This window comes from Lissotriton helveticus, chromosome 3_1 (assembly GCF_964261635.1).
Source record: "Lissotriton helveticus chromosome 3_1, aLisHel1.1, whole genome shotgun sequence".
In the NCBI taxonomy this organism is placed as follows: Eukaryota; Metazoa; Chordata; class Amphibia; order Caudata; family Salamandridae; genus Lissotriton; species Lissotriton helveticus.
In genome coordinates this window covers 857,702,273-857,720,280 of record NC_136061.1, presented here as the reverse complement: position 1 = coordinate 857,720,280, position 18,008 = coordinate 857,702,273, and the positions used below count along the sequence as shown (strand labels likewise).

The window sequence follows — 18,008 nt, the reverse complement described above, 5'->3', positions numbered from 1 at the left end:
GAGCCTAAATGGCGCCTCCTTAACGTATGGGGGGGTGCTACAGTTTTGTATAGTAAAGAAATGTCCTGGGTAACACTAAGAACAACAATAGCCAAACGAAACATAGCGAAATCATGGGGTGCTCCTGAAATGCCAGCACTATGTGTGCGGAAGAAGGACATGGACTGGTGCATGATATCAGAAAAGACAATATATGAAAGATGTGGCTGCCTGAAGAAGTGGGTGCAGATATGGGGTAAATGGAACTCATTTAGGGGAGACATATGTACGCCGCCAGTGCTCAACACCCATCCCATAGGGAGGAACTAATAGGTCTTTACTCCATAGGGGAGGGAAAACAACACAACAATGTTATAAATATGTAATCTATAGATTCTCTGAATGCCATTCCTTCAGTACTAATGTAATGTAATGTTAAAGATATAACCTGGTTTTTGTCATCAATAAAAAGAATTATAAAACATCAAAATAAAACCCCTACTCCCCAGCTGCCCAATAAGTATCTTCCAAGGTCTCCACACATGCAATGTGTACTGCAAACGGGTCCCTAAGAGGTAGTCATCATAGGATCCATGAGAAGTCTTCGCACAGAAACAGCAAAACGATGGTTGAAGGCAAGAGAAAGCGACACATTTAACAATACCCCTCCCCTTCTTTTTGTATAACACCGACCCGTCAAGAAAACACATTCTTTTTTTTGCAGATTTATATAGCGCTAACTCGACCCGAAGGTATTGGAGCGCTTTACATGTACACCAGTTCCGTTAAACAAAGACACATTTTTTTTTCTTTTTGGCAGGCACGGGCAGATAAAGTGACTTGTCCAGAATCACAGGCAGCTGAGACGGTCGACGCGGAGGCTCGCACCTGGATCCCGCTCCTCAGCTCCAAAGTCAGCAGCCCTGGCCGTAATGTTATGCCACATCCACTCCTGATGACAGCAACCGATACAAAACAATGTAAAGCGACTATAAGTGTCAGCAACAGAAGGAAAATAATTTGGAGATTTTATTTCCGCTCACAATAAAAGATTAGGAGAAGTTGAACACAGTTTGCGTCTCGTTGACCTCACGTAGGCGCGTCAGATGTCAAGTGACGCATTAGTCCTGCGACGGCAATTTCAATTTTGGTGGCGCGGCGGGATAAGGATTAGTTCTTCCAGAGAAGTTCTGCTCTAGCATCGTTAGAATCATATCGGCGTTTTTGACGTTCATGCTGCGCGCTCATACCCCGGAGGAAGCCGAGAGACTGACGGGGGAGCGAGCTTGAGACCCCACCAGGGCTGATACTGCCAACTCAGGGCAAGTGAGGTGAGATGTTTGGGAAAACAGCCCGCCACCACCAGCAGCGCCCAAGGGTTTCAATGTGAGCGTAGGACTGAACATGGCTTCGGTAGCAGGGCTTTCTTTAGCGTTTCTCATTCCATTAGCTAGTTGCTCATCAGCGCGTTTTTTTTTTACATGTGTTTCTTGGGAGTTGTAGTTCTATTTATCGCACTCACATGTCTACAAGTTCGGCGCAGAGACACATTTGGATTGGATGAGCTGCGTACACATGAACCCGACAAAGTAAGCGCTGACAGACGACGCTGCAATGGCAGAGTTTTGCCTGAAACAACTTCTCCATTAGAAACTGTTTTTACCCCTGGTGATTCTCATTTGTTACCATGATTACAGTTCATATGCATGCTTAACGATATCCGATCTTCCCAAAAAACATTGCCAGTCCATAAATTCAAATAAGCTTTATTCGATTTTTAAATTAAAAATCATAAAAGCATCGACAATACAGGAATAAAAACCGTAGACACTTCATTTCATAGACACAGAAAAAAACCATCATTCAACAATTTTTGTGCAAGATTCAGTAGTCCTATGTAATATGAGGGGAGCTCGGGTAGAAATCGTACAGATCCCAAATACGGATGGTGCCTTTTATTTCTTTGGGGGTGCAAAATCGTAAGAAGGGGGCAACATTGCTGTTTTTGAATTTAATTAGTACCAGGTCCCCAGCAATGCATTTGGGCAGCGTCCCTAACCATCCCACCCTCCTGACACTCAAGATACCCCCATCTAGCCCCGGCGGCAAGGGTCTATTGTTTTTTAGCCAATAGATGGCCTTATTTAACAGATCCTGCTGGGATTCGCGTGTTCCCTGGGTGAGGGCAGGGACCCCGGAGAGGGCAGACACATACGGGGCGGCCTCAGGGGGCAGGTTGATACGTGGCATTCTTGCCAAGGCGGATCTAGTCACTGTATGGGTAGTTGATGCAGGTTTGACAATTACTTTGGGGCCTATTAAAGTAGGTGTACAGGGTGGCTGTAATTGGGTGGCACCATTGCCAGATTTATACTTTTCGGGGGCGATGGTAGGGTTAGGGCAGACAGATGTGGCCATTATGGTAGCTGGAAGAGGATGCTTTCTTATTACAGACTCAATGTTGGCCAGCCTTTCCCCTAAATCATTGATTTTTGTGACCAAGGGAGAGATGGCAGCTACCAGCAGTTGCTCAATTTTGGCCAATAAAGTCATGTTTAGAGACAAAAGAGGGTCCTCTAATTTGTCCGCGGCCGTGTCCTCGATAAATGCTGTTGGTTTAGCAGGTGATGGTATTACATTGGTGCACAAAATGTGTATACTTGTATTGTTCCCAATGTCAGTTGCGGAGTCGTGCTTCCCTCTATTGTAAGAGCCCAGGGGCGCAGCATTTACTTGGTTGTAGGCTTTATCAGCGGGGCCATCTGACTTAAGTCAAAATGTATCCACCGTAGGGGAGGTTATAGGATCAGGGACGTACTTTGTGCCACACAGGGCGTTGAGTTCTTCCCATATAGACATCGTGTTTTTAATAGTTTAAAAATAAAATACGCCAAGAAGGTCAAAACAATATTGCAGCACAATACCTCCTTCTGTGATGGGATCAAGTGGGGTGGCCCGTCCCGGCCTCCTCGTGCCTCTGAGGGCCACAGAGGGCCCGCCCTTTGCCCGGGCTTAGCCCCGGGCGCTGGCCCGCGTGCGATCCCGCTCCCCCGGGGGCTCGCGCTGAACTTGTGAGCACCTCCGGGGGCGGGACCGGACGTGCGCGCCTTCCTCGGCGCTAGGGGTGCTGGGGGATGTGGTCCTCTGTCTCCGGCGTCGTCAGGGAGGCCGGCAACCCGGTGTGTTCAGCAGTGTCGCAGCGCCTGTGCTGCGGCGAATCAGGACCCCAATGTCAGGCTCCCAGGTCAGTTTCCCCGATGTGGAAAGGTCCCCCGCTCCCCCGGGGCTCGTGCTGAACTTGTGAGCACCTCCGGGGGCGGGACCGGACGTGCGCGCCTTCCTCGGCGCTAGGGGTGCTGGGGGATGTGGTCCTCTGTCTCCGGCGTCGTCAGGGAGGCCGGCAACCCGGTGTGGGCAGCAGTGTCGCAGCGCCTGTGCTGCGGCGAACCAGGACCCCAATGTCAGGCTCCCAGGTCAGTTTCCCCGATGTGGAAAGGTCCCATTGCCAGTCTTCTTGACACACATTATGCATTTCGATATGTTGTTACTCCGTTCCAAGGGGCATTCCATTTTAAATGAAGGCAGCTACCCGAAAGGCAGGCCAATATTGCCTTAATTTTCGAGGGATCACTAAAATTCTAAAATTCAAACGTTTTTCAATTGTACCTATTGCGACTTTGTCTCAATGTTATCTTCTCGAGCTCCATCTCTTTTCACATTTGTCATCGTATAAATTTCAAGAACCGTTTTGCCAGGCACGTTAAGTTTAACCAAATACACTCTTCATACATCAACTTGCTGTAAGATTAACAGTGACATTCTCACTAAACTGAAAGCCCTGCAAACGGAATACAGTGTAGCAATCCTGACTCCTGAAGCGAACACCATTCAAAATTAAATTGCTGCTTCTCTGAATCCCTTGCATTCTTTATGTAAATATTCACGCAAACACCTGTTCTTCTTTCAGTTCTGTACCGTCACAATCTGACATCAAATGCAGCAAAATATTTTCTTATGTAATAATCAAAGCTATTAAGAACAAAAAACATTCTCAACCAAGTGCAAAGGCAACAACTCTTTCCAGAAACAGTTTTTGTGGTGCACCTTGTCTTCGATTTCCAGAGATTAGTTATCCAAAATTATAAAACTACTGAAACCCTCAAGTTATTATCAAAACCTGATTACTGCAAATATCAAAACTAACATGCATCTTTTGAATCAAACTGGTTTTTGCTGTTCGGCGCATCATTTACAAAAGGACTCATCTAAAAATCCTAAACTGGCCAAATCACTCTTACGGGGAGGGGGGGGGGAGGACCTCAGCCAGTTTGTGAGTTGACAGTCTACCTTGACTTGACAAAGCAATTTTCATAGCAAGCGATAGCACAACAACCATCTCCTTGCTGGGTTCTAATATGGGTTTCATGCTCACTCATGTTTCTTGATCTAGTATATGTAAGCACAGTTGAGCACCACATTTTTTACTACAGCAAAATATGAAATTGGTTTTCTCAATAAAGGACTTGATTTTGTGTTTGAAAGGAGTTGTGTCCATTAGGATGGCAGAAGACATTTAAATCCGTCATCCTGACTTCACAGTTTGTCAAATTTTTAGAAGACCTCTAGCTCAGCAGGTATCTCTGTACCTTGAAAAGAACCGCTGCCACATTTCTTTTTCTTCCTTTCAGAAACAAACTTTCAATGCTAGTTTCTTTCTCTAAAAGAAAATAAATAAATGACTCCACCACTTGAAATTTTCTATAAGTTTGGGTGATGGTTATTATTATGTTTGCTGACCCTCATCACCAGGTTTTTCCTTGCAGTGAAAGACAAGGGAAAAATAACTGTCCATTGTAAATAAAATAGACTGGGCAAGAGGATGGCTTTACTCGAAGTGCCCCTAGTCTGTCAGGAGTAAGCTTACGGTCTGCCTATCTCTAAATGAGGTGCGTAGAATACCCTGTCTGCACACTCAAAATTTGGCCCGAAGTACTTAATCATTCTCTTCCTTCGTTTCTCATTGTTTTCAGTGACTGATGATTAGTAGCACATCTCATTCAGTTCATTAATGGTGTGTGACATAAGGCAAAGACTCAATTTAAGCTTTAACCTTGTTTAACATTCACCTTGAACCACGCTGATTTTGCATCTTGAAGCTACAGTAGTGCAAGTTAGTTAACTTCTTGATGTTGAAACCTCAGTAAAGAGTTACTGTTAATCTCACCCAACCTTAAAAACCAATGTGATTTGGCACTTCTAGTTGAAGTCATGTCGGAAGGTTTCTTCCTGGCCCAAACAACCTCAGAAAAGTAGTGGGGTTTTATTTTGGACAATGTTCTGTCATAGTCTTCTCCCATCAACAAATAAATTGAACAGCTCATACACCGATTTTTATATTCCTTGCGAATTTTAGCAAGCCAATGCTGGCAGCTGTCCCTCTGTTCTCCAACCAGCCTAAAAGCTCTTTTCTACTTAACGCCCAGACTACTCTCAGAAGAAATGTGACCACTTCTCCGTAAATAAAAGAGCGTTTTAAATTGGCTAGGAACACATTTCAAATCTCTTGATTTTATAAATTTCTCCACCTGGAAAAACCCACCTCCTGTGGCCAACTTAGATTCTCTTACAGACAGCTGGGCCATTAGAACAAAGAGTCGCTGGAAACTGTGAAATTCAAAACCTCCCAATCACTCTTTCACTGGTGGTACTGTCAACCTATGGAATTCTACTGTCGCAGCTAAGAACTAAATCCCACTTCCTGTCATCTAATGTGTATAAACTCCAGTAGATTATTTACCTGAACTGCTTCCTGTGCAAGACCGGTTCAGAATCTTTGCCATTGTTCATCACTAGCATCATGCTGCGCTAATCAGCGTTTTCAGTGGCACCTCATGGATCCATTGAGTGTCATGCCACTCACCAAAATAGGCGTGCCCATGACAAGTAAAAAAAAAATCTGCATCTCCAAAAAACATGGATATGTTTTGTATAACTTGATAGGGTTATTTGTCAGTCTTTAGGTTTTTTGATTTTTTTTTTTTAACTCTGGACAAGATGGTACCTTCAAAATAGTCTAGCTTAAAGCCACGTTAGCAGCTGATGACTCCCAGATACACGTGCCTTTTGTCTTTGGTGCTTGGACAAAGACTGTGACACTGCATCATATCAATTTTGTCAGTACATTCACCTCAAGGCATTGACTGATTCAGAACAAACTTCATATGGTTTCTCCAAAGGTTTTAGCTAGTCTTTAAAGCCTGCAGCAGAGTCCAGTCTGTGGTTTAGGTGTTGTGCTAACCCTCTTCTTAGGACGAGGGCTCACTCGAAGTGTCCATATAAGGAGAGGAGGCCTTGGAGACCCAAAAAGGACCACCATTCTCAACATGCGAAAAAGAGGGGAGAAGCATAATTCATTTACATCCTCTTCCGTGTTGATACCTGCTCTGTAATCTATCCAGCAGGTTCACTTACTTTACCTGTTGTGTTAATACCTCAAATGGAGGCTATGATGAACATTTTCAAAGCACCTCCTCCTGAGAGACCTTTGCTGATTTGTTTGACATTGGGTGCTTTGGCATTAGTGAAGCTGGCAGCTTTGTCACCTTCTGTTCTGTTGGTGATCTTTAGTCTTGATCTCTACTGTTTTGGGTTCTGTTCTGGCTTTGGTCTTTCGCTTTTACGCTTTTACGAAACCTCCAAGCGCAATTCTTGAGATTTGCTAATGAAAAAGTCACAGTATGTAGAGAAGGAGACTTCCTAAAGCTATAAATATAGAAAAGGAAAATGTCTAAAGTTACAAAGTAGTCAATCTTTGCCAGGCTGCAGAAGGTATTTAGCTCCAACATTAAAGCTTCCAAATTCTGTGACTCTGGGTTCAGATGAGATTTGATTTAGGAGGGATTCTATTCTCCCTTGGACTCTAAATACTTCTTTACTAGTAGATCTTTGGCCTACTAGTTGGTCAGATACAACCCTAATCCAGAAGGTTCTGCTTCAGTAAGTGTTCTTTGCTGGAGTTTTTAAAAACGCTGGTGAGACTTTCAGCATTGATTTGTATGGGCAGGAGGATTCGGCTTCTCTATTAACAGATCCTGAAAGGAAAGCTTACTGTGGATGGTTTCCATCATTCAAAGATTCTCTTGTGGGTAAAGCCAAGGAGGCTTGGTCAAAGACCCAAGCTGCTCCTCTAGTGTCTGAGGCTGATTTAAGCAAATATTGTGCAGGTCCTTCAGACCCCACCGCCAATCTCCTGGCACATCTTAATTCATAAAGTGTAATTGTGCAAAATCGGCTAGTATATGTACCAACCCAACATACATGAAGCCCAAGTAGCTAGGTACCATAGGCGAAAATTATTTTGCTTCAGGAAGTCTGAGTTTGATGTTTTCCAGCACTATATATTTGTTTTTAAGATACATACCAGCATTGTGTAAGCCCACCGATTTAGCTGTGAATTATGAAAGAGCTGTTGAATGGCTTGCATCATGATTGAGTGGGAGCCCTCCAGCATATTACACAGACTGGGTTGAATGCTGTAGATGCTGTGGAAATGGGTAAAACGCGCTTTCAAGGGATTTATTTAGAATACTCTGTTCTATTGCTTTTGATATATATTTTTTAACTGCAAGAGTTATTGATAAACTCGCCAGAGATATTATTCAAATGTCTTTTATCTAAGAAATATTTTTGTTCCTTGTGAGGAAATAAGAACCAAGATTGGGTTTCCCATTACATTCAATCGTAGATGCTGTGTGTCAGATTCATTTGATCAAAAAGTCTTTCTCTTCCAAACTTTACTTGTTGCTAGAGTATGCCCATTACAACGCACACAAAGGGTACCTTGATAGAGCACACAAAAGCAGACTTGCAGAGAAATAGATGTATATCCCTGTGTGCCCTTTACTGTGTCCTCCATAGTACACCATTCATGCAGACTATGCTTCTGTCAAACAAGACACATTATGCAAGCTATTGTATTGTATTGTATTGTATTGTAAGGGGTGCTTGTAGAGCGCACTGACACCATGGGTTTCCTGGCGCTGGTAGGAAGTGGGAGGGACAGAGGGACTAACCAGATTGGGGGAAGAGCCAAGTTTTTAAAGATTTACAGAAGAGAGTCAAAGAATTAGAAGTTCTGAGAGGGAAAGGAAAAGAGTTCCAAAGCTTGGGGGCCAGGTATGCAAATCTCCGGCCTCCAGATCTACAGAGCTTGTAAGAGGGGACAGTCAAAAGATGAAGATGAGAGGATCTCAAGTCGCGAGATGGGCAGTAAGATCTAATGAGAGATTTCACAAAGGCGGGGCAGGGCCCAGCTAACGCCTTGAAGATGAGGCAGCCGATCTTGAAGGCCGCCCTGGAGGCGACAGGGAGCCAGTGAAGTTTGGCAAGGAGGGGCCTGGCAGATTGCCACTTCGGGATCCCTAAGGCCAGTCTCGCCGCTTGATTTTGGACCACTTGCAGTCTAGCCACCGATGTTTTTAGACAGGCCGTGATAGATCGCGTTGGAAAAATCTAAGCGGGAGAGGACGAGGGCCATGATGACCTGCAGGAGGGCATCAGGTGTAAGGAGGTATGCCACTTTCCTGATCCTGCGCAGTTGGTAGATACAGGATGAGACCACCGTCCCCACCTGCGGCCCAAGGGATAGACCGGAGTCAATTGTGACCCCCAAACTCTTCACCGAGGCCACAGGAGTGGGAGAAGGACCAAGTTCCGCCGGCCAAAATTGTGGCTCCCAGAAGGTGGCGCTCCTACCAGGAAGGAGGAGCTCCGTCTTCCCGGGGTTCAACTTTAGCTGGTTGTGGCCCATCCACTGGAGAATGTGGGACATGACTGCCTGAAAGTTGGGGATAGCAGAAGGGGAGTTGAGAGAAAAGATGAGTTGCAGGTCGTCCGCGTAATTAAACACGGTGACATCCCACTGCCTCAAAGAAAAAAGAAGGGGGCGAAGATAAAGATTGAAGAGAAGAGGGGATAAAGAAGAGCCCTGGGGGACCCCGCAAGGCGAGTGCTCCCCAGGAGCCCTGAAAGTGCCCAGACTGAGGGTCTGAGACCTGCCGGTCAGAAAAGATTTGACCCAGGCCAAAGCCAGGCCCTGGATGCCAGCCTGCTCGACACGGTGGAGGAGGATGTTATGATCCACCGTGTCGAAGGCGGCTGACAGATCTAATAATACCAAGGCTTGGGGGGTGCCTTTGTCGACACCGTCTCTCAGGGCATCCAGCACGGCCAAGATCACTGTCTCCGTAGAGTGGCCGGGTCTGAAGCCGGCCTGGTTAGCCTCGAGAAAGTTGGAACTCTCGATAAACTGTGAGAGACAGGTAGTGACGTGGGCTTCCAGGATTTTAGAAAAGAAAGGTAGGAGGGAGATAGGTCGGTAGTTCGCCGGGACGGCGGGATCAGCCCCTGGCTTCTTCAAAAGGGGCACCAGCACGGCCTCCTTGAAGGAGCCAGGCACCGTACCGGAAGAAAGAGAAGAGTTTAGCAGAGAGAGGATGCAGTCGGGTAGAGAACGGCAGATGTCCCGGAGTATGGACGGGGGACAGCAATCATTTGGGGATCCAGACTTAATGCGGGTGGCAAGAGTGGTCAGAGAGGTAGGATCTAAAAGAGGGAAATGTGTAAGTGAAGAAGTGTTATGAGGGGGGGAGACAGAACCAGCGCCAGGAGAAGTAATTGGAATGGTGTCCTTAATCAATACAATTTTTTCAATAAAAAAGTGCTAAGATTGTTGCAGGTTTCCTGAGTGGGGGCCTGAGTTGGGAGCGTCCTGGGATCAGAGGTGAATTCATTAAGAACTTCGAAGATTTCTTTAGACTGGCAGGGGGCAGATAAAATTTTTCCTGAAGCGTAGGCTTTTTTTGCTGCGAGGATGGCGAGTTTGTACCTGTTGCGGGCGGCTACATAGGCATCTCTGCTTAAAGGATAATAATCTCTCAAGCTATAGAGACCACACCCAGTCCTAGTTGTGGTGGGTGCCACTGATTTTACAGGAGAGGGCTTATAGGTTTCCTTCTCTCCATGGGCTTCCTTCTCTCCATGAGTGCAAGTAAAAATCCCGGCACTTCATTCTGATGCTGCCAACCATTTGTCTCACTTTAGCTTGGTAAGAAAAGGCAGACACCACTCTTGACTGTTAGTGCACTCAAGCTTGAGGCTGTTGGGCTCTGGTCCAAAAGTACATCGTATGCAATACAAATTGTTGCCTTCATTGAACAGCAGCATTGTCACTCTAAAACTCCACCAATCCAAGCCTCTTATTGCAATGGGCAAATAGCACTTCATACCACACTTAGCCAGCTAAAGATTCAGGTGTTGGTTAAAAGCTGTACAAAGTACTTAAAACGGGGATGGCAACCAGAAATGTGTTTTATTGAATGCTAGCTAGTAAATCACATGCTTGGTTTGAAACAGTACATGCAGCAAATGCCATGGATGTAGAGGGCCATTCCTAAGAAACACAAAGCCTCTCTAGAGTTGGCTTTTCTTTTGGTTGCAATGAACAATTGAGATGGGATGACTGACAATGCTTTTTTCTTTTGTCTCATGGTTTCTAAGGTTGTGCATTTGAAGGTGGTACTCTAACTTGTTTGTATCAACAGCCAGGACAGAAGGCCACTGGACAGAATTAAAATGGTGTTTGAGCCAGTTTTACCCTTATGAGAACAGATGGTGCACAACAATAGTAAGGGCAAGATGTACATCCTCTTTCCAGATGGTCTACTTTACTTTCAGTGGGACAATTACAGCACTACTCTACAAGGTTACCATACTTCTAATTGGGTAGAGGCATGATAGCTCAGATTTGCTGCTTAGTTGCTGCACTTCTAATGGAAGAATATGTGCACTTACCATTAGATCTGCAGCACTTTGAATCCGCATTTGTCAACAGAAATGCTAGAGATGAAATTCAATTCTAGCAGCATTTCTTTGCAAGCCTATCCTTCCTAAATAGGGTTTTGTGCACACTTAGCTGGGCTATTATGCATTCTGTGGGGCCATGAATTGCACTTCACTCCTGTAGGGCTGTAATTGTATTACTGCACTAGTCCTAGTCTGTTCTGCACACTAATATAGATGTAATGCTTTCCTTCTGATTAGACACCCTTGTCTCACCTTCAACTGTTATCATTATTAAAAATATATCTTTGTTTTGAAAATATGATTCCCAAAAATGCTTTATTGTTCCTTGCAGCTTTGCTGACCTACAATGGAAGTCACTCACTCCATCAAGGAACGGACTATTGCAGAGAACAGCCTGATAATACTGCTGCAAGGCATTCATGGTCTTGTCACCACTGTGGAGCTACGGGACGAGAGCACCGCAAAGGGACGGGTTATCAACGTGGACGCCTTTATGAACATCCGCCTCGCGGAGGTGACCTACACAGACCGGAAGGAACGTGTTTACGAGCTGGATGACCTGTTTGTGACAGGCCGGAACGTCCGCTATGTACACATTCCAGATGAGGTGGACATTATTAAAACAATTGAGCAAAAGCTTGAGACCATTCACAGGGTTCGCAGATTTGGCGATAAAGGGCGGAAGGAATTCCTTACAAAGAAGAAGTAGAAGTTTTGTGACTTCCTATTGAATCGAAATGTTTTTTTCCTTTTTTCACCTTTTTAGGGATCTAAGTTATTTTTGTACATAACTATGAGTAAACCTCCTCCAAAAGCAATTTCTAAATATTTCAATAAATTGTGCTCCATTTTTAATGGTTTACAGCTCCGAACACAACCAAAGGTGCCTCTGAGCAGCCAGTTAACTGATGCACATGTGTAGGTGCTTAGGAGAAATGAAGACCAAACTCTAGGGTTCTGCAGGCACGAACAACGATTGTCTGATTTGTGAGAGGAAACAATGAACTTTTTTTACTGACCCTTCTTTCTTAATTCTTTTTTCTACCGGCACTGCTGCTATGGAGTAGTTAACGGGTATTCTAGATGTTGCTGGAGTCTAAAACTTCATGGCAAGTTATTATTCTTTTACGCTATCATTAAAAGGGCCTTATTTGTAAACTGTTATTAAAATCAAAAGAGCAAAATCTATTTCCCTTCTTTTTGTTAGATTTTGATATGCATATATTTGTTTAAGGAGGCACTCTCTGTGTGTTCAAAAGTTACTCCTGTCAAGAGTAAATATGTTAAATACTTGAGAGGGTGGTGGCAGTAAAGAAGTTGTTGGAGTGATAGCTGATTAGACCAGACAGAGAGTCCTCCTCCCCTCCCCTCCCCCCCCACCCCTCTCCCTCCATGTGGGTAAATGCATTATTTTCATGCAATTGCTGTTGGGTGACAATCAGCCTTACTTTACTTGAATGAATTAGAAGCACATCCGTAACCATACAAAGGGCTCTTTCAGATGGGTTATTTTACAAGCACTTTTGTATAAATATTTTTGGTCTAATGACCGCATATTTTCTGTATATAAATAAAATAAAAATACAAGTTGGTGTCCTTGTTTGTATTTTCATTTGAAAATAGAAAAGTTTGTTACTTGGTGATATAGTGTTGCGCTCTATCTGTCTTGGACGGTGGCATGGAGAAGCTTTATGTTGCATACCTTTTTAGGTTTTGCCTGGCGAAAAGATGCGCTCTGCGCATCTTTTTCGCGCAGGCGAAAACCTAATGAGAACTGTAGTGTGGGTTTGGGTCGGCCCTCGTCATTCATTGGCTGGCTCCATAAATGGAGCCTAGCCATTGGACGAGGGGCCTGTCCGTCAATGCCGGACCAGATTCGGGGGCGTTCCCGAGATTCTTTGGCTTTTGCCGACGTCACGCGACGTCAGCCGAAAGCTGGGAACGCCCCCAAATCTGGTCCGGCATTGCCGGCACCTGCCTTCCTGCTCCGTGAGCGGTGGTGCCTTTGTTATTCCTCCTCACTTGTATTTATGTTGCTCATCTGTGCCACTACCTCCCCTGGAACCCTATTTCCATGTTCTCTGCTCCCTGTGCCCATTATTGACTGTTTGCGTTCTTTCCCTGTAATTGCCGTTATCTTCCTGTACTTGTGTCCCTTGCCCGTTCCCTCTACATGTTGCACGCCCCCCCTCCGTTCTTGTTTGGCTTCCTACCTGTGTCGGGTTTGTCTCCTCTTCCACACCTGTGTTGCTTCCTTCGCCTCCTCCATGTACCTGTGTCCCTCTCGCTGTATTCGCCCTCCATTCCCCGTTCTCGTTTGCTGTACCTGTCTTGGTTCCCCACCCCCCTGTACCTGCCTCGCCCAGGCGTCCCGCCCTGCTCCCTGGCCTGCCTCGGTAATGATCTGTCAGTGCTCGGCGGTTCCCCCGGGGCGCAAGGGCGGCTGTGAGTGCGAGCAGTGTGCAGTGAGTTGGCAGTTAATGCAGTGTCATCTGTAGCAGTTCCGTGCAGGCGTTGCTGCTGAAGGTCCGGCAGCATACGGTGGAGTTAGGGACCGAGCTCGTGCCGGGGTCTTCCACCTCCGGTGCGCATCTGATTGCGCAGCTGCTGACGTCCTGCCCTCGCGAGCTTCGCTCCTTCAAGCTGCCGCGCGCCCGGCTCCCAGGGGAGTTCTTTCGCTCCTGAACTCTTCCTCGTGGACTCCGTGCCTGGACTGAAGTGTATCCTGTGCCGAGGAGGGCGCGCTTCCCGAGTGCTACCGAACTCTCACTGTGTGGGACTTTATTCTTTCTCCATAGTGTGCCGGGCCCTGAGCGGAGTGGGCTCTCCCCCCCCCCCCCCCTCTTGCTCCTCGTGGGTCCATCCACTATTCGGCCCTGTGGCGACGGCTGCTCCGTTGTGGCACAGCTCCCGCGTGGGACCCTCGTTTTGGTGGTAGCGGGTCCTGCATGAAGGAAGGGGACCCTGCTGGTACTGCTGTTCCTGAACTCTCGCGCCTTGCATGCAGAATCCGCTGGCCAGCCTGCAAGGGGTCCGTCCCTGCTGACCCAGGGGGTCCCGTCTGACATGATGTATCTTTGGGTGAGTGCGGCCACAATTTGCTCGTACATTCCTTCCCCTGACGCTACTTGGTGTTGTAATCCTCAGAACTGTGCTTCCTCCACTCTCGGTAATCTTCTGCAGTATCGTTCCTCTGGCACCCACTACTGGCTGCCTCCTGCACGTGTCCTCCCCAGACACTCGTCGCTGGCCTCCTTGTGCACCCTTCTTCCTTTGCCACCTCTGGCACAGTCGTAGCTCTGACACTGCTCGCTGCCGCTTCACAGCGCTGCACTCCTGAACACCTTTGGCGCCTGCCTTCCCCTGGCTGAATGCTGGCCGCCCTCTGCTTCTACCTTCCCCTGCCTCCACTCAATGCTGTGTCGCGTAGCTCCTTGTCCCCCTTACTACCGGACATCGCATGCACGTATTCCTCGCACCCGCTTTTGCCCACGTGCTCTGCTCACTGCACACACCTTCCTCGGACTCTCACAGCAGACTACCTTCTGCGCGCCTCTTTGAATCTACTCGCTGCTATAATGCACAGTTTTGCCCTCCCTTTACGGTTGCCCGGCTTCATCTGAAACGAACCCACTTGAAGCTATATTCTGCACGTGCGTTCCTTTGACACCTACCAGCCACCTTCTGCTCCTGCCTTCCTCTGATACTACTCGCTGCTCTGATGCCCAGCCAGACACACTATCCTTCACTGAAGTGGTCCTCCTGTTTGTTCCTTTGACTCACACCTTTGAGCCACTTTTTGCTTGCTCCTTCCTCTGATCCGAAGCTGGCCATCATTAGTGCGCTTCTTTCTCTCGACCTCAAGGTAGCCAGCCGCCTTCTGCATGCTCATATCTCTGAAACTACTTGCTGCTATGATGCAGCCCCGCTTTTCCCATAAGTGCTTGCACACCTTCTGCACTAGCCTTCTTGGAAAGCAGTGTAGCCCTCTCCCAGCCTGCCCTCTCCCAGCCTGCCCTCTCCCAGCCTGCCCTCTCCCAGCCTGCCCTCTCGCAGCCTGTCCTCTCGCAGCCTGTCCTCTCGCAGCCTGTCCTCTCGCAGCCTGTCCTCTCGCAGCCTGTCCTCTCGCAGCCTGTCCTCTCGCAGCCTGTCCTCTCGCAGCCTGTCCTCTCGCAGCCTGTTCTCTCCCAGCCTGTTCTCTCCCAGCCTGTCCCCTCCCTGCCCTCTCTCAGCCTGCCCTCTCCCAGCCTGCCCTCTCCCAGCCTGCCCTCTCCCAGCCTGCCCTCTCCCAGCCTGCCCTCTCCCAGCCTGCCCTCTCCCAGCCTGCCCTCTCCCAGCCTGCCCTCTCCCAGCCTGCCCTCTCCCAGCCTGCCCTCTCCCAGCCTGCCCTCTCGCAGCCTGCCCTCTCGCAGCCTGTCCTCTCGCAGCCTGTCCTCTCGCAGCCTGTCCTCTCGCAGCCTGTCCTCTCCCGGCCTGCCCACTCCCAGCCTGTCCCCTCCCTGCCCTTTCCCAGCCTGTCCACTTCCAGCCTGCCCTTTCCCAGCCTGCCCTTTCCCAGCCTGCCCTTTCCCAGCCTGCCCTTTCCCAGCCTGCCCTTTCCCAGCCTGCCCTTTCCCAGCCTGCCCTTTCCCAGCCTGCCCTCTCCCAGCCTGTCCTCTCCCAGCCTGTCCTCTCCCAGCCTGTCCTCTCCCAGCCTGTCCTCTCCCAGCCTGTCCTCTCCCAGCCTGTCTACTTCCAGCCTGCCCTCTCCCAACGTGCCCTCTCCCAACCTGCCCTCTCCCAGCCTGTCCCCTCCCTGCCCTCTCCCAGCCTGCCCTCTCCCAGCTTGTCCCCTCCCTCTCCCAGCCTGCCCTCTCCCAGCCTGTCTCCTCCCTGCCCTCTCCCAGCCTGTCCTCTCCCTGCCTGTTGTCGTGTCCCGGCGGCAGCAGGCAGGAGCGTGCACTGCGTCCCCGAAGTAACAGCCCTAAAGCAAGCAAGAAGTACGCCCCCCCTCCCACCAATCCCTGTTAGGTAATGGAAACTGTCCAAACTGGGGTGCAGACAGCCCCTCTCACCTTTCGGCCTGGTACCACTGCACCAGCCGCACTACTTCCCTACTGACCGTTCTCCACTTCAGCCCCGTCTAAATTACAATTCATGCTTGTGACCCTTTTGCCTGCTTGTGCTTGTTTTCATGACCCTGTTGCCTGCTTGTGCCTCCGTGTGCCCATGTTGCCTGCTTGTGCCTCTGTGTGCCCCTGTTGCCTGCTTGTGCCTCCGTGTGCCCCTGTTGCCTGCTTGTGCCTCCGTGTGCCCCTGTTGCCTGCTTGTGCCTCCGTGTGCCCCTGTTGCCTGCTTGTGCCTCCGTGTGCCCCTGTTGCCTGCTTGTGCCTCCGTGTGCCCCTGTTGCCTGCTGGTGCCTCCTTGTGCCCCTGTCGCCTGCTTGTGCCTCAGTTTTCGTGCCCCTGTTGCCTGCTTGTGCCTGTTTTCGTGCCCCTGTTGCCTGCTTGTGCCTCCGTGTGCCCCTGTTGCCTGCTTGTGCCTCCGTGTGCCCCTGTTGCCTCCGTGTGCCCCTGTTGCCTGCTTGTGCCTCCGTGTGCCCCTGTTGCCTGCTTGTGCCTCCGTTTTCGTGCCCCTGTTGCCTGCTTGTGCCTCCGTTTTTGTGCCCCTGTTGCCTGCTTGGGCCTCCGTTTTGGTGCCCCTGTTGCGTGTGCCCCTGTTGCCTGCTTGTGCCTATGTGTGCCCCTGTTGCCTGCTTGTGCCCCTGTTGCCTGCTTGTGCGTCTGTGTGCCCCTGTTGCCTGCTTGTGCCTCTGTGTGCCCCTGTTGCCTGCTTGTGCCTCTGTGTGCCCCTGTTGCCTGCTTGTGCCTCTGTGTGCCCCTGTTGCCTGCTTGTGCCTCTGTGTGCCCCTGTTGCCTGCTTGTGCCTCTGTGTGCCCCTGTTGCCTGCTTGTGCCTCCGTGTGCCCCTGTTGCCTGCTTGTGCTGTGTGGGTGTGTGTGGAGGGCTCTGTGTGGCTGTGTGTGTGGAGGGCTCTGTGTGGCTGTGTGTGTGGAGGGCTCTGTGTGGCTGTGTGTGTGGGGGGCTCTGTGTGGCTGTGTGTGGCTGTGTGTGTGGGGGCTCTGTGTGGCTGTGTGTGGGGGTGTGTGTGGGGGGGCTCTGTGTGTGTCATTTGCGAGAGATAAAGCTAGTGGCATTGTAAATGACAATGCCATTTATTTATGTTAAAAAAACATAAATAAAAATAATGTCAAGAGCAATGCCAATAGCTCTAACTTTAACAAAGGCAAAACCATTGCATTGTAAATGCTTGTTAGTTTTGCCTTCCTGGCTCCTGTGGTGATTTATTGACAGATTTCTGTTAATTACTGGAGTGAAAAGACAAAGGTGTGAATATCCTTCCTTCTCTGTCGAAGAGCAAACCTTGATCTTTACTTTCTTGCGTTGATTATTTAACTTTGTGGCTCCTATTAATCACTACAGTTATCTAGGATGTACTGTGCACTGCACTCAAGTCCCAATCGTAACAAAATGACTGCTTTTGCAAGCGTCTCGACATTTTTGAATTTTACATTTGTTTGGTGCGGTCAATGCTAATCATTTGTTTAAATAAATAATTTCTTGGACAAATTTGAACATTTAGCGTGCACCAGTATAGCATGTATTCATATTATGTAAGTGTTTAATCTAGTTTTTGTATTAATAGTTACTTTTAGAAACGTTATGATTATATCACAATTTTGATCCTCTAGTTATGTATTTCCTACATGTAAATGTAAATCTGTATTGGTAAAGCGTGAACTACTCACCCTTACGGGTCTCAAGGCGCTGGGGGCCGTCGTGGAAATTAAGTGAGCTATTGCCTAGAGTCACATAGTGCTGAGCTGAGCTGCCGCCGGAGCCGGGGATCTCTTCTCTTAATGTAAATGCACAAAAAAAGGTTCACGAAAGATAGTACTTCCACTGTTTTCTTTTTCTTTTCACAACAATCAGCTGGCACGTGTTTTGTCTTATCAAATTGTGCTGTCCCCTCTACACAGCTCAACGTGGTATTCAGAAAATAAACGCATGGAGCAGGAGTTTGGTTACTGCGCCACGTCTGTTTGACTTTTTGGGAAAATAGAGACTTACTAAGGACTCCATACTAAACATACCTTGGTTATCATGCTTGGGTTGGAATTACTCTTTT

At 48.2% G+C, this 18,008-nt stretch overlaps 1 protein-coding gene across 5 annotated transcripts; it reads left to right on the top strand.

The window, feature by feature from the left end:
• The first annotated feature begins 1,073 nt into the window (after positions 1–1,073).
• On the top strand, positions 1,074–17,436 carry LSM10 (LSM10, U7 small nuclear RNA associated). 5 transcript variants are annotated; one of them, XR_013609103.1, is made up of 3 exons: positions 1,074–1,310; positions 11,174–12,552; positions 17,137–17,436. XR_013609103.1 is itself a non-coding variant. In XM_078683775.1 (2 exons), the coding sequence occupies exon 2, from the start codon at positions 11,189–11,191 to the stop codon at positions 11,549–11,551; it is 363 nt and encodes a 120-aa protein (XP_078539901.1). In that variant the 5' UTR covers positions 1,074–1,310; positions 11,174–11,188; the 3' UTR covers positions 11,552–12,429. The 5 variants fall into 5 exon arrangements, 3 of the variants coding, with proteins under 3 accessions (XP_078539901.1, XP_078539902.1, XP_078539903.1); XR_013609104.1 differs by having other exon boundaries at positions 1,074–1,568; XM_078683775.1 differs by lacking the exon at positions 17,137–17,436 and having other exon boundaries at positions 11,174–12,429.
• The last annotated feature ends 572 nt before the right edge of the window (positions 17,437–18,008 follow it).